The sequence below is a fragment of the Molothrus aeneus genome, chromosome 8 (genome assembly GCF_037042795.1).
Source record: "Molothrus aeneus isolate 106 chromosome 8, BPBGC_Maene_1.0, whole genome shotgun sequence".
NCBI lineage: Eukaryota > Metazoa > Chordata > Aves > Passeriformes > Icteridae > Molothrus > Molothrus aeneus.
In genome coordinates, this window is record NC_089653.1 from 18564870 (window position 1) to 18581808 (window position 16939).

The window sequence follows — 16939 nt, forward strand, 5'->3', positions numbered from 1 at the left end:
CCCCAGAACTCACATCTGGAAGTGATTGCTGCTTCCAACCATCCATTTCACACAGGATGGGAAGTTGAGATGTGCAGGAGCAAGCCAGGATCTTTTCAGTGAGCAGCTCCTGAAGATGAGTCTTTTCAGTGTCTTTTCAGGATGTATGGGGCAAGGGGGAATAAAAACAGTTTCACCAAAGTTTCCAAACATAGATAGTGCTGATAAATCAGGGAAATGAACCTACAGCGACACAAGAAAAGCAAGGGTGCATGAAAGGCAGCCAAAGAGGCCGCTCAGCTGTGCGGGTCCCTGGTGGCCCCATGGATGTCCCACTGGGCACGGCCACACTGCAGTTCACCCCGCGGCAGGGCACGGGCGGCAGAACTCCGCTCTCATACGCTCTTCTCGCCTCCCATGTGCTCCTTGGCTGCAGGGGGCTGCTTGTCCTGGCTGCCCTCGGGGCCGGGCTTGGCGGGGGGCGTGGGGCTGCTGCTGGCAGCGGGCAGCAGGTTGGCAGACTGCAGCACGGCCTCCGAGTGCTCGCGCGCCTTCATGCGCAGCGCCGCCACGCTGGCCGTGCGGTTGCTCTGGCAGCCGTAGGTGGGCAGGAAGGACAGGCCCATGGGGTCTGGAACACAGCACGAGCACAGAGGGCTCCCTGGGGAGGAAGGAGAGAAGCACAGTCACTGCTGGGGAAGGTCATGGAAAACATCTGTTCCCTCCATGGTCAGTCTGAAGAGGACAGAGATGGAGTTGATCTTTAGTGGGTACACAGGTGTCCTCTGGATCACTAGGGCTAGAAAACCCATATCCTGTTCTGCTGATCCTTCTGTGAGAAGGATCTTACACTGTGAGTCATTCAGAGTGACAAACAGAGTGCAAGAGGGAAGTAGAGACAGAAGTGAGCAGTGAAGTTCAGATCACACATGAGATTTCCTCATAAGCAAGGCTTAGCTCAGTCCCTCCTCTCATATCAAGCTGCTGTTCTGTGGCTGCCATCAGCCCCATGCTGGAGGTGTCTCCTGCCCTCCACCTTCACACTGAGCCTGATCAATGTAGGCAGCAGCATTTGGTGAGTGAGTGTAGGGGTTCTGTCACTCATCTTTGCCTGAAAGATTACAGCAGAGAGAAAGGTGAAAATATTCCATTCATTATGATGACCTTCTCCTATCTCACTGTAAAATGATATTCTTTCCCTTGGCCAAGCCCCTGCCAACTACTGGCACCATCTACCTGCAAGAGTCCATTCTACCTTTACCCATTCAGTGTCTGTGCTGCTTCACGGAGACACCTCAAAGAGAACGGCCTCAGAAGTGAGCAAAACTACCTAAAGCTGCTGCTGTGATACAGCTTTAGAGTCCCATCAGGAGAGATGGGCCAGAGCATTTCTACCCTGTCATTTGAGACACGTGGCTGTTCCAAGCAGGCAAGAAAGCACTGCAGCACGTATGAAGTGATTACTCTCTCTTGAAGCCAAAACCTTCCTGCAACCCACTGACAGAGGCAGTCCTCACTCCACCAGCTGCTTTCCTGAGGCTCTTCCCCTGGTTTCTCCTTGATAATGCTGGAGCTTGGGCCAGTTCCCAAACAAGCACATCTGGAAGTGTAGGTTGATCACTGGGCAGGACATGCAGTCCATCCAAAAACCCACACTGGTACTCAGCTTAGAGGCATTTATTGAATGTTGGAGAATGTGACAGAGGAGTAGGATGGGGAGGCAGGGTGGGATGGCTGAGCTACTTCTTGTATTTACTCTTTGGTAAAAACCAGACACCATTAGTCACCATGTTTCCAGGGGTCTTAGAGGCCACACCAGCTCTACATCCTCATGTACACCCCTGATAGAAGCCTGTCTTTTGCTGATATGCTACCTTTCAACAAGAAACAGCCCAGCCAACTACTCGCACCCACACATCCTGACACGATGCAGTATCTTCCCCTGATCTCTCCAAGCCAAGGACTTGCTTTAATTTCTGCAGTTAATGTTTGAGTTAAATGGCTCATGACTAAGTGATGGAACTAATAACCTCCAGAGTTTTACACTTCTGTTCTTGGTAGCAACGGGTCAGCACCCATCTGCCAGGAATGAAGGCAGACAGTTGTTTGTTTTTAAGATGTTGGCAAGACCTCTCCACAGCAATTGTCAGAGATTTGTGGTTGCCAGCAACATTCGGGAAAAAGTATTCCTTGCATTTCAAAAAAAGGCATCTACAAAAGACAGCTTATTAATATAAATGGAAAGAACCCTTTTCTCTTGTAATACTTCTCTGATAAAGCATATGATCAGCAGAGCAACATTTCCATGGGTCCAGGCATTTAAGCACAAGCAAGTTTCAGCACTTGACTAAAATCCTCTGCTTCTTTTGCTTTTAGCTTGAGGAAGCTCAGTCTTGAATTCTGTGGCTGTTTTGAGCAGGTCAGAAGGAGGGTTTATAATAAAATCTACTCAGTAACACAACTTACAGTTTTTGCCACCACCAGCCACACTCATAAAGTAACTTTTTGCCCTGTTGAATCACAGCCACTGTTTTAACAAGAGGGAGGAGAGGCCCTTCAGAGTCCCTGCAGTTTGCAGTAGGTTTTTTGCACCAAGCCCCACTATCTTCAGACTCTGCTCAGAGATGGGGGAGCTGGGAGGCCTGCAGGAGCATCACCTGCCTCTGCACTGCTGCTTTCTAACACAAAGTGAATGAGGCTTTCAAACACAGCTGTTCAGCTCCCAGGCTGAGGGGAGGGCTGGCCTGCAGTGCCTAATGCAGGACTGGGCACATTGGACATTGCTTAGTGGGAGGTGGGGAGAAGTGGAAAGGAGTCTTCCCCTTTTCAAAAAAGCAGGAATCGGCTCCATTCCCTAAGAATAATTTTCATTCCATTGTTAAGGGAATAAAATATTTATCAGTATTCAGTACCAGCCTAAGATCTTTGCTTAATAATTTGCCCTGATATTACCTAGTGGCTCTGCAACCTGAGGGTGCAGTTACTTGTGGTGGAAACAAAGCTATCTCTAGCAATAATTCACCCATAAACCGTTCCTTTCATTTCCACTGAGGTTAAAATACTTGCAAACAGCTCACACATGAAAAAAAAAGTAAAGTAAAAAGCATCATTTTCTCCAGGGTCCAGCTGGAATAGAGGAGAAAAGGATTTAGCTCTGCTCCTTTTTAATGTATGTTATAAAGAAGGTTGACTCTACCTTACAATCATCTGAATCTGCAGGTAATAAGTCCAGTGAAATGTAGTGCACATTGCCAGCACAAAGCCAAGGCCAACAATGGGACACCCAGGAGTCCAAGGTCTCCACCTTCCCATCAGTCAACCCACAATCTCCAGAAAAGTGACAGTGGCCAAGACACAGGCATCCATATATAGCAGGCAGCAGTAGTTTGTAAATCTTATTGCAGTAGCCCTGACCCCACAGTGGGAAAGGAAGGAATTGTTCCTACTTATTTCAAATCTTCAGAGGACTTCAGGCATCCAGCTCCCATCAAAATCAGTGAGGGTTCAGCCATCAGCCCTAGATCTTGATGCAGCCCCCACCAACATCTATGGCAATCTGAGGTTAGTTTATCATGATTTGTATCAAGTTGCTGCAATATGGACAGGGTACTGTTTGCTTTCTTTCAGGAACTTACTGCCTTCTGTACACAAAATTAAAATACACAATTAGATTTCCATTAACTTACGGCAAATTCTGCTGGATTGATCCGAACCTCCTTCTATATTCCTATATGAGATCATACTTTAAATGCCCAGCCTGAACATAAATACTTAATGTAATAAATACAGTCTGAAATATTTGATCCACTTGGCAGTTTAATTGATCTACTACAGAGACTGACAGGAAAAATTAAATTAGTTTTGTCTTGTCTCTGCCAACATCACATTTAAATTGTAACAATATTTGATCTACACTTTTCATTGTGAACTCTTTTGTGCAGTTCTATGGTTCAGTTTAAGGTGGGAAGAGAGTGATAGGAGTGGGGCACATGCTGATACATAAACATCAATATAAATTTTTAAATATGCATTTGGTGTTTCAAGTCAAGGGCTTAAAGAATTTAATAGGTAGTCTTTCCAAAAGGCAAACTCCACATTCCTTTCCTCTTTCATTATTTGTGCATATCAGCATTTGATATGGACAGCTGAATTACAACCTGACATGGAGGGAAGGAGAGAAAAAATCCCATTTAAAATCCTCATATCTCAATGCATGATGTTTAATTTTCAGAGAAAATATTATGTTTGATTTAATTATTGTTATCTTCTCATGGTAGTCACATTCGTTTTCTTCAGCTCTAATCCCTTTCATAAGGATTGGAACGTCAACAACAATCTCAAGTTTGTAGTGTTGATTACCAGTGGGAGCTGAGTCAATGGGAGCTCCCTCTTGCACTTCCCAGATGACACCTACATTCTGTCAATTAAAGCCTAAGAAGTCAAAAGTAGGAAACATAAAAGTGGCTTTATCCAAATCTTCTTGGGCTCTGAATCAGGAAGCTCAGAATAAGAAAAGCATGAACTCAATTCTGAAATGGAGAAGCATCAGATGGTCCCAGTTTAATTTGGGGTAGCCTCAAGGCTGCTGGAATTATACTAGATGGCTTCTCCTTCTATTGAGAAGCTGGTTAAATGTGAAAGGTATCCTGTGCTGCCCAGAGGCTGGAAGAGCACTTCAGAGGTGACAGCAGAATACAAATGTTATAATTTCACATCTCCTTGGCTGTTACCCCTCTATGCCCAGCAGAAACAACAAAGAGCTGATGATCTGGCTCAGATGTTCCATCATCAGGAGCCTTTTTGTCGAAATAACTCAACACTGGAACTGGAGGATTTCATCCTCCTTTGTTTGTGCCAATAGTACTCTCCAAAAAAAAAAAAAAAAAAAGCTAAAAAGCTGGGAGACAGCACCTATTTCCTACCTCTCTTAGGGCTCCAAGTACCTGTGTATTTCCTACTGAAAAAGACTAAAAATCTCTACCTGTGAGGTAGGGCAGTGCTAGAGCTGGGGACCTGTGATATGGGAATCAAAATAATTTTCTTAATGTGTGTGCATCTGCAGCAAACTAAAGAAATGTTTTAGAATCTCTGAAGTCAGAGCAGCAGATTAACTAAGAAAAATGCCAAGCAAACCCACTTAATATATTGGCTGTGTTACATCAGAAAAGTCAGTAAATCCATAATCAAGAATGACACTGAAAATAAAAGACTCCAAGAGTTTTATTCTCATTCCCCAGTCTTACAGTAAACAGGGGAGCTTCAGTTCAGCAAACACGAGTTCAAGGGTGAGTTAGGTCCTTGAACATTTCTTTCATAGCCTTGGCAATGGGAATTGCCCAACGGAACTGAGCAAATTCCCTCCATCATTCCATAATAGCAATTGAAATGTAATGGACGGGCAGTTCTAGTTATGTTTTAGGGTTTTTTCCCTGGATACTGCAATTAAGCCTCCCTAATATGAACAGCAACCACAGTAGCAGCAAACCATAAAAGAGCCTAATCAACAGTGGCCTGCAATACCCATTTGGATGTGCATAATACAATTGTGCTTCTCTCTCAGTGGTGTGGGGGTGCCGTGAAAACCAACTGAGCTATAACTTGCACAGAGAAGAGCTGTGGGTGAATTATGAAAGTAATTCCCTGGCAAGTGTAATTATTTCTCTCCTCATACACTTCACTCATCATGGGTCTGGGGAAATTTCAGCGGAACGTAACAGACACACTCTTGGCCTCAGCCACCAGAATGGTAGAACACATCCGCTGAAAAACGGAGATTCTTGTTTACACCCATTAATAACATCTTCTGCATTAATGAATTGCATTCATGCTGTCATCCATTAAGAAGGTACTTTGAGGTCTCTCTCTGCACAGAACACTAGCTTCTCCAGATGACTCTATAGTTATACAGCCCATAAATAAAACAAGTATTTTCCCTTCATCTTTGAGGTCTGCAATTAAATCTACTAAATGGACTGCAGATGCCTGGCTTACAGTAAGTGTTTCATCTTAGAAGATCATGGAACTGTCGAAGTCACCACAGTGAAGTAGCATAGTTGTCAAATCGGGGCAATTTCAGAGAGTAATGAACATCAGAAATTTCATCTCTGCGAGTCAACCTTTTTCCTCATTATGACCAGTGGTGAGGTACTAAACCCCTGTAGTAGGAAATAGTGTATACCCCAGAAATTATGACATGCTACTTTTTGAAATGAGTAATTGTATTTCCTGACAGAATAGTACAAAGGGAGATGATACAGTGGTTAACAGATGTTTGCTATTGAGTACAGCCTCCAATGTGCTAAACTTCAGAGAGACAGGAGACAGAAAAAGGTCTGTTGTATTATTGAATAGAGAATATTTGATAGAAACGGAGAAAAACTGTCCAGTGACAATATTCTTCTCTGGAAAAAGTCTATATTCTGAATAACAGCTTTCTTTGCATAGTATAGCCATCCCATTTTATTAACAGAATATCTTGTGGTGCCAATATCCTCACTTTTATGGAAAAAAAAAAAATCTCGGTTTCAGAGACAGCAGAGTTCATGAGGCATAGTCCTTAGGGAAAATAGCTTTCTTCTCATCCATCAGAGCAGACCTGGTCTCATGCTCCAACAGTATCCCTATATCCTAGAAATGGCACATGGGGGGTCCAGAGCCACATGAGGCAAGCCTAATGAGGACTTCACAGTCTTTCCAAAATCAAAGCTGCAGTCTTGGTCTCTGCCCTAGACTCAGCTGTCTTAAGATTTCCTATTTCTTGTAGACCAACTTGACCCTCAGCTATTACATCCTTATATTACAAATTAGATCCCAGAATCTTGTGGCCTAAGCACTTTATGTAGCTCTGGAGACCTGGGTCTGGAGCCAAGCAAAGCCAGAGAAAGAGAAAGAGAGGTATTGGGTTTTTATACTAAAGATGAAGAACTCTCAGATGACAGAATGAAAATGGTCCCTGAGAGCATAAAATAATTATTAATTACTTACATCACTATCATCACTTGTTATTCACTGTATTGATTTTGTCTCCTTCTAAAGCATCAGTCAACTATTATTCACCAACACCAGCAAAGTGTTGTCTCACAAGTCCAACAAAAGGCATCTTGTCTCCTCAAAAGAGTAAGAAAACAACCTACACTTCCTAGTAGAACCTGATATGCTGAGAGTGCTCTTTTTTTTTTTGCAGGCAGCTCTTATGGCTGTACTGAAGAATGTGACTCCCTTTACTGGCCAGGGTTGTTCTCCCAGTGGTGGGAATATATATCTGCTTACAAGATCCACATAGAGGAGCTGCATTTTGTTTGACACTTGCATAGAAGAAAGCAGGACCATGCATCTTTTCATAGTGGAATAATGCTTCGATTCTGGAGCAAATATTTTGCTTTCAAAAGCACAGAGAATTCTTGGTGGTTTCAAAGCATGGCTGCCACAAGACAAATACTGGGAAGACCTCTCAATTATTTCACTCTTCAATAAAACTTGCAAAATTTTGGGAAACCTTTCTACTTGCTGGGATTTCCCTTATTCAAGCAATCCAAAAAACAAGCAGCTCATAGCTTTATGCCCTGTGCTGAGTTTTATGGGATTTGTGTGACAAAGTCCTATGCCTCCAGACTGACTGTGACAGGGTTCTGGCATCATTTCTGCAGCAAAATGCAACTAGATTTTCAAGGGAGAGGCTTAGGTCCCTTAATTAAGATGTATAAGGACATATACAATTGCCCACATGCACACAGCTCCTGTCTCAAATGGAAATCAAAAGAGATTTGAACAAACTGAAGCAAGCATATGACAAAGACAGTCACATTAAGGTTCTGTGAACACTGTGTCTCCCCCGTCCTTTCCTTCCTTCTCATAACCATTATCTTTTCCTTCAGACTGACACGTGAGTTTGGTTGTGCTCTCAAATGCACTGGTTTAGATGAAACATCATTTACCTGCAGTTTCCATAGTAAAGAAAAGCAAACTGTGCATTAGGCCTGTGATACTTTTGGTCCACTCAGAAGATCTAGAGATTGCCCTGGTCACCAGTTAACAGGACCAAAACTCAGTGACTGCTGTGCACAGCTTTACCCCAGCCCAAGGGAATTACTCTTGAAGAAATGGGGAAAGAGGAACTTGTGGAGATGGGCCATGGAAGGAGGACACAATACTCCACATATCAATGCCACAATGTTACAATTATTCTCTGCTTGTAAATATCAGATTTGGTCCCTCATATAATGGTAAGTTCTTCCCCCTTAACCCCAAAGCCAGAATTTGACATTACTAAGACATAGCAGCAGAAGAAGAAGAGCTCCCCTCAAAGCAGCAGCTCAGACTACCAGTCCCTTGCCAGGATAACAATACCCCGACAGGCACACACAGCTCCTGGTAGGTGCATACACAGATGTGCAAATCTGTATCTGCATTTCATAAAATCAAAATATGCTACTTTATCCCTTGCACGTACCTGGAGATTTCTAGTGCCAGGCAAGAAATATAAAGCAGACATTTCAGGAATGAACTGCATGTCTAACTGACAACATTCACCAAGACAATATGCAGGCATCTGATACCTGACCATTCCTATACAAACTGTATAAATAAAAAATCTCTATTTACATTTGGGACAGTTTTTTCAGGGACATTGCCTCTTAATCTGGGCAACTGACTATTTAATACCTACAAAAGATTCAGGAATAGAACTTTTTCTGCCCCTAGGCTGTAAATCTTCAATCAAGCAAAAAAGAGCAAATTATTAGTTTCTCAATTTATTGGCTAAGCTGTAAAATCAAAGAAAAGAGTAACAGGAAGTCTTCCAAATAAATAAAACTAAAAATAAACAAACAAAAACAACAACAACAACAACAAAAATCCAACCCCAAACCAACAAAAAACCCAACCAGCTAAAAATAGCAACCCCTCACAACAATTTTAAAATGTTTTTTATTTAATTTTGCTTGGCTTTGTTCATTTGGGTAATTTAAACATGAAACCAGTGAGAACACATATTGATGCATTTAATTTGAAAATGTTTGAATGTAAACTTTAAGGAAAAAGCCCCATTTACTGTCATCAAAATTATTCAATGAACACAACCCTATTTCCACACTTTTCAACCTGTCTGGGATTACAGTTATTAATGAACAATTTTTTTGCCTGAAAAACTTCTTCTTATCTACTCCAGAGAGGCTTCCCAATGGAAAAAGTCAAAATTTGCAGCCCAGACTTCACAGGGCAGAGATCAAGAAGACTCCGACACTCTAAGTAGCTGCTGCCCACCTACAGGTGACAATAAGCCTTTAGGTTTTAGGGCTTATTTAGGACACCTGTGTGTCCTTTCTTGATTCAAAATTCCAGGTCCCACACCTACCAAAAGAGCAGTAACTGTGTGGTGTGTCTGGCTTCAGCTTTTTTTGAAAGACAGAAGGGAAGGGGGTGCAGGGGGCACGGCACTGGACTTAACACACAACTCAATAGTTTCAGACATTTCCTCCAGGAATATACCTTGGCAGTGCTGATTTAACTGGAAATACAAAGAGCATGAGGTATGCCAGAGAACACAGTGAGATGTATTAGAGGACATTTTTCTTTATAGTAGGGTGGGTCTTTACTGAGAAACTTTCCTCACAAGTTCTTGTAGCACATTGGGACACAGAGTAAATGCATGTGCCTCTTTGTGCTTGGCACTGCTATGAGGCTTTGCATCCTATAAATCTATAAATTGAATTCATCCTGCTTACACTCTTAGTCTTATAAATTGTTAGACTAAGAACAGCTAATGGATGAGTAGGTGATTTATTTTTAAAAGTTGCATACTGCTGCTGGAAACCGAAAGTACACAGACACGGGATGTACCCTTCCTGAAGCTGGGGTCCCAGGTAATGGGGAATTACTTTGTATCCTCCCCCGTCCCCAGGAACATGCTTTATTCAAGTTCTCAAAGGGAACCTACTGTCCAAGAAGAGAAAGGTCTGGATTGTGCAGAGATGCACTGCAAAGGAAACCACATGCAAAGAGCGGATGAGGCATCAGTAACGGTGCCAGGTACTACATAATGCAAAAGGATGTATATAACTAATTTATTAGAATAAATTTAAGTCTTAAAAAAAAAAGCATATGCAACAAAAACTCTAAAGGAGCAAACCCTCCCTGTCTTACTCCTTCAGAGAAAACCTGACCTCATAAAAAGTAGCTGTCAGAGTAAAATGAAGGAGTTTTGCCACAAATGATGCTACAACAGGAGACTCACTTTGGTATGTGCAGCACTGGTCAGTGCAAATACTGCCAATCTAAAGAGAAAGAGGGGTCTGCCATTTCCCAAAGGTTTCCTCACAGAGGGCAGTGGGACCATGCCACTTAGCTTGAAAGGGATGCTCTTTGAGCTTACTCCCAAGTAAAGTAAAGTAATTTACCTTTTAGAGAGGCGACATGGGATAAAGCTTGTGCATAGGTGGCTGTGTTGAGAAGAGTCCCCGGCAGGCAGGAAGGGAAGAAAGGTCCTGCAGGACCCACTGCTCGGCTCAGACTGATGGAGAAAAGAAGACAAATTCCTTACAAAACCAGGACCAGCTGATTCCATTTGTGCATGCACTCAAACACATTGGTGTCTCAGCACACAACTAGATGTGACCCAGGCTGGACAACATCAGTCTCCCACAGCCACCAGCTCCTCAGCTTCTCCACAGGGAACAGTGGATTGCACAAGAAACACCTCATTTTCTAAAGATGATACCTCTAGGTCAAGGCATAGCAGCAAATCTGAATGCATGTACACACATAGGAAGCATTCTTGCCCCATATATAGGTAGGCAGATGATATCATGTATTACTCTTACCTCTGCTGGATCTCCAGACCCTCTTTTTTATTCCTGGTTTGGTCTGTTGGAGAAGGGGAATTTAAATTCCTCGCAGGAGGTGCCACCTCAGCCATGGTTTCCTTAGAGCCCTCTTGGTCAGAAGCACCCCTCTCTGTTTTTCTCCATTTAGCCCTTCGATTTTGGAACCACACCTGGAGCAGGAGAGCAATCCTAGGTGAAAACCATGTTTAGCCAAATGTGAAGCAAAGAGATTGTAAATTGTTACTCTAGTGAAATCTGTCATTTACTAGCTTGGCTAAATCTTCCTCTTATTTTGTATCCCCATTGCTATTCTAGTTGAGTCTTAGGATGGCATTTGTATCTGTAATATTTCTGCATCTGGAAAGCAGGCCAGAAATGTCTAAAGACATTCAAAAGTCACAACAAAAATTTAGGGTTAAATACATATCTAAGCACTCCGATGAAAACATATATAAGTCTTTAAATCAGCTGCTGCTAGAATCAGCCAGGTCAGAAGTGAAAAGGTGTGGATCTGGCCATCTTATCCAGCCCATTTTCTGGAGGGGGCTGATACTGGCTGTTCTTCCTCTCATGGCCAGTCTGCTTTCAGAAGACTCAAAAGCAGATAGGTATTAATTTTGGAACATCATCCTGCAGTTTAATAATGTTGTCATGCTACTGCCCCCACCTCAGGCCACATTATGAATTCAGAATAGAACACCAATTTCCAAACCTTTTTCTTTTCCCATATGCAAAACAAGTATTCATATTCTTGATTTTTTTTCTGACTATTAGTCTAAAAACTTTTTTTTTCTATTAACGTAGGAGCTGGTATGCTGAAAGTACTATGTTTGAGGTGGCAAATGCCAAGCCTCTCTGGAGGTCAGGAAATCCACATTTTAATACATGAATTCAAGTATAGGTGAGATTGTTGTTATTATTATTCTTCTCCTTCTCCAATTCCATTTTAGTTAGCTGCCTTTTAATTGCATGTATCAGCAAACATTGAATAATGATTTTATCTATATTCTAAATTTAGAGCAGTTAAATGCAAAGCAAAATGCAGACACTTTCTTGTGTCTTAATTGAATGAAGGTCACAGCTATAACAATATTTAATTGAGCTATTTTTCATTATCATATTTTAATGACTTTGCACTGACAGTTCGCCTGCTTCTGAGGAAAGAGCATGATGAAGTCGTTTATTTCCCTATTTAGTTATTGTTTGACAACATCATCTTCGATTAAGACTCTGCTTTATAGCACATTAATCATATTTGAATGAGCAAGGGGTATAATGTAAACATATCTCCCATCCTCTGTGTTTCCCCATGTCCCTGCATGAAAGCAGGCTAAACAAATGCTTGCATCTATTGTCTGTTTGCATAATAGCCAACAACAAGGCTAAACACCAGTCCTCAGCAATCTAATTGTCACCACCCCTATCTCACCCTTGCACCTTTCAGGAAGAAGTTATGATCTTCCACTTCTGAATGCTCAATAATTGTCCCATTTATCTCAATTTGCAGTTCAGTCTTTAGGCACCAATAGCCAAAATGGCATTTTTTATTATTTTTTTAAGCCAGTACCTACAATGCAGTGGTAAAAGGAGATTTTCATTTCCAAATAATAATCAGTTTAATTTGCCCGCATATGACCAATGATTCATGTTCAGATTTAATAATCAGGATCACATAATCTGATTATAGGAGAAATAATTTGTTTACAATCCCCAATTTACTGTGGTGAATTCCATTATCTCTCTTCAGCCATTGGGTTTTAAGAGATACTAACATGACCCTAGGGAACAAAAGGCAAGCTATTATATTTCCTACAATTAGATCTTTGCATAGTCTTAACCCCAAGCACCTAAATTTAAAAAAAAATAGAACACCGTGCAGAAAAGCCCCATAAATAAAAATGAATGCATAATCGTGTTCAAAAAATGGTTTGCAACTCTGTTGTGGATGCCTGAAGAGTTACAGGGATACAACCCTGACGACTGCAGGACTGCTTGTCTTAGCAGAGCATGTACACATACATATGGACTGGATATGGAAAACCAAACATGGAAAAAAGAAAAGAAAAACTAAGGAAAAAGGTAAGGAGAAGGAAGAAAGGAAGGGCTGGAGAAGCGTGGCTGTGGACAGAGTTATCATGGCCAATGGTATTTATTGGATCATATTAAAGGTGTGGGAATTGCTCTGCAGGCTCTTTATGTGCCTAAATTAAGTGTTTAGAAAGAAGGCAAAAGGGAGAAAAGTTGAAGAGGTGCAGAAGCTTTCTTCCTGGCAGCTGGGCTCCCTGCAGTTGACTAACCCCACTGCTCGACAGTGGTCATAGTTGCTTTGGAGAATCACGTCTCAGCTCTTTTCTCTACACCACGCCCCCCCTCCAAAAGCAAGGAAATGGATGTGCATTGATGTAATTTAGTACCTTGGAGACGCAGACAAATTAGTGTAGAACATTATCACTAGTTAATTATGAATGACCGATTAATCAACCTAATCTAATATTCCACATTATGTTGATGTTATTAAAGTGCATCATGAAAATGACAGATCGTCTTCATTTGCGTTCTTTGGCCAAATGTGCACTCTGCAGTCATGATGTCAAATAAAAAAAAAAAAAATTAAAAAAAAGTTTGCCAGTTTGAATATCCGAGTTAAGTAATTCCCCAGGATGCTTACCTGCACCCTGGCCTCCGTGAGGTTGATTTTCAGAGCCAGCTCTTCTCGAGTGAACACATCAGGGTAGTGGGTTTGAGCAAAAACGGCTTCCAGGGCCTCAAGCTGATGGAGGGAAGGAGAGCAGAGATCTATGAGAGGTTCCGTGAGGCTCCGGCCGCCCCACGGGGGTGTCTGCCAGGCATGGATGAGGAAAACGGGCCCACTGAGGCAGCGGGGCAGGCAGGATGGGCTGGCATGGCACAGGGCATGCGGGAAGGAGGCTGGGAGCGGGCAGGGAGCAGGCAGGGAGCAGGCAGGGAGCAGGCAGGGAGCCAGTGCGGTGCAGGCAAGCAGGGGGCAGAGGGTGCCGAGGCCGGGGGCAGAGGGAAGCGGGCTCCTACCTGCTGCAAGGTGAAGGTGGTGCGGTTGCGGCGCTGCTTCCTTCGCAGGAACCCGTCGTCGAAGTCGCCGGCGGAGTGACCTCCGAAGGGGGCAGCGCCTGCGGGCCGAGAGCCGCGTTAGGGCCGCAGTGCCCCGGGGACACCGGGCCGGGCACGGAGCCGCTCGGCGGGCAGCGCTGCCCCAGCGCCGCGGGCACCGGCGGGCTCTGCCGCCCGGAGCTCACCCCGGCCCGGGAATTAACATTTTTTGGGCCATTTGTATTTTAAAAGAATAAAGAGACGAGGCTTTGGCATAGGCGTGTGGACAGCAGCTGGCAAAGGCCCTGCCCGTCTGCCGGGGGAGCCTGCTGAAGCCCCTGCGTGGCTCCTCTTCACGCACCCTCGGGAGCGGCCGGACCGGCCCCGGCTGCTCGCCCTGCCTGCCGGAGGAGAACGTGGGCACGGCGCTCGGGGCAGCCCAGCACCGCCGGCTCGGCCACGGCTGAACTGCCGGGAGTCGGTAGCGGGGCTGGGGAGGCCGCCTGCCATTCCCCGAGCGGCCTTCGAGGGCCCGACGGAGGCACCGGGGGTTTGCCCCCAGAGCGGGGGTCGGGAGAGGGCAGATGGGCCACCAGGATGTGAATCACGTCCCATGGAGCAGACCCCGGCCCTGTGGTTCCCCCCGTCACACGTCATCCGTGCAAGCCCGTGTTGAAATGTGTCGCTCCCTTTCTGTTCGCTAAAAAACACAAACAAAACAAAACAGACCAAAAAACCATTCAAAACTTAAACCAAAGCAAAAAATAAAACCAAAGAAACTAATCCCAAACCAAAAAAAGAAAACAAAAAGAACTCCAAACCAAAACCCACAGACGAGCAAACAAAACCAAACCAAAATAAACCCTCACAGAACAGAAAAACACCAGAACCCCCAGAAGTGTTGCTGAGTGTCCCTGTGACCCCACTTCAGAGCTGCCCCTGGAGTGCTCTGGGGTACGTGGGCTGGAGGTCACCGCTCATCTTGCAGCATCGTTTGGAAGATAAACACGGCTCCGAGCCCTCTCCTCGCACAGACCTCACACCGTGTGGGCCTGGGAGAGGCTCATCAGAGAACAAAATACTGTCCCGGGGACCTCCAGAAAGCGATCTCTTCCCTGCGGCATCGGGCCTCCCGCTGCCCAAGCGCTGGCCGAACAGAGCTTTTCTGTTCCCCTTTCTTTGGTTTGGTGATGGGTGGATAGGGGGGTTTGGACGGAGGTACATATTTTTTATTTTTTACTTGTGATGCCCAACGCTGTTTTCACCCTTTGGCAGGACAGATCGCCCCTTCTCCCCGCCCCGCTGGTGCCCAAGCCGGGAGAGCGAGGGGACGGCCCCGGCCAGCGCCGGGAGAGGCGACAGCCTGCGGGGCCGCTCCCAGCCTCGGGCTGCCAAACACAGGCACCGGCCCCACGCTGCCACGGGAGAAACAAACGTACAGCAAGCAAACAAACAAACAAACAAAAACAAGAACACGTTTCCAAAGCTGTCTGCCAAAAACAAGCAAACAAAGCCGCCTCAGAGTTCGGTGGCTCTGGCGGAGGGACCCTCGCACTGTCCTGCCCAGTCCGCCTCCCCTGTCCCGCCCGGAGAAAACTTTGGGGAGTGAATATTCCAGCCGGGATGCACAGACCGGCTTGGTCCGCTGGCCCTGGGAAGCCGTGCTTAAAGAGGTGCTGACCCTCCCCGAAGTGGGATGAAACCGCTGGACCACATCTTCCTGCCAGCGCGGCCGCAGGGAAAGCCTCTTCCCGCCGGGTGATGCCCGTGCAGGGAGCGGGGTGTCCTGCCCGGGGGATTTTACGGGGCCGGGTCGCTTTCCCCGCCGTGCAGCCGCAGGGAGCCGGCAGCGCTCGGGCACGGCGGGACAGCCCCGCCGGGGGCTGGGGCTGCGCGGCCGCGGCCCCGGGGATGCTCCGCGCACTGCGAGCAGCTGCCGGAGGGAGCGGGGCAGAGGGGCCCGGGCGTCTGCGGGGGTGACACAGGGAAATCTTGAAGGCACCCAATTTTTAGAAAGGAAATCGACTACAACAACAACAATAATAAAAATTTAAAAGTCTTTAACCAATAATACAAAGAAAAATCATCCTCCCAAATATTTATTTTCCCCCGTTTTTTTTCCTTCTGTTGTACCTCATTTTTCCCCATCCTCCCACAGAATGTTTGCAAAATAGCATTAAAGATTTATGCGGTCCCTTTGGCTGGAGGGAGGAGGCGTGACCACGTCCTGAAAGTGTCCCGATTACAGCCATGACACCAACATCTGTGCTGGGAGGGGAGAAAAGCATCTCTCTCTTAGCCTGAGGCTCAACTGCGGGATCGCTATCCACAGAGGGGAGGCAGGTGGCAAAATGACGGGGTGGGGGTGTAAAACCAAGCCCTCTCCAGCAGGAATCAAATTAGGAAAAAAAAAAAAAAAAGTCATGCAATCCTTCTTTCCTTCCTGTGACAAGAGGGGAAAGCTAGGAGGGGGGAGGGGGAGAGGGTTGTATTTTCTTAAGGAAAAGGATGCTATTTAGTTGCCTCCCTATCAATTTGCATCTTATCCCAGCACGCATTTGTACGCGACAGTCGCGGCGCAAGTTCGGTCACAGTTTCTCCTTCGGTCCCCAGCGCACCCCCCGCCCACAGACACCTCGAAGTTCGGCTCTTGTACTTACACATCTCTGTGCGAAAACACTCACCCTCTAGCTGCGGGGGGCAGTGGAAGTAGAACATGGCCCTGCGGCTGTGCGGGCGCCCGCTGCTCGCAGCTGCGAGCCCGACGGCGGCCGGCACCGGGGCCAGCCCGCGGGGCTCCCGCGCACCCCCCGCACCGACGGACCCGCACCGGCTCCCGCGTCGGGCACCGCGACGCACCGCCGAGGTGCCTCCTGCAGATCTGAACACACAGAGGGAAAGAATAGAATAGGTGAAGAGCCAGAAGAAAACACCTGAAGAGACCCATTGATAACCCTAAAGCCCATCTCAGAGGAAAAAGAGAAAGTAGCGTCTGACCCTGTGCAACGAATTAAAAAAGCCAAAGGCAGAAAACTCCGTGGTAGGCTACAGTAATCAGAATCAGCAAAACTTTG

General features: G+C 45.5%; 1 protein-coding gene across 1 annotated transcript; it reads right to left on the reverse strand.

Annotated features, from left to right (window-relative positions):
* Positions 1-374: 374 nt before the first annotated feature.
* On the reverse strand, positions 375-16583 carry DRGX (dorsal root ganglia homeobox). The gene is made up of 6 exons (XM_066555094.1): positions 16550-16583; positions 13848-13945; positions 13468-13569; positions 10797-10969; positions 10374-10486; positions 375-640 (listed from the first exon to the last, which is right to left on the reverse strand). The coding sequence occupies exons 1-6, from the start codon at positions 16581-16583 to the stop codon at positions 375-377; spliced, it is 786 nt and encodes a 261-aa protein (XP_066411191.1).
* Between the last annotated feature and the right edge of the window lie 356 nt (positions 16584-16939).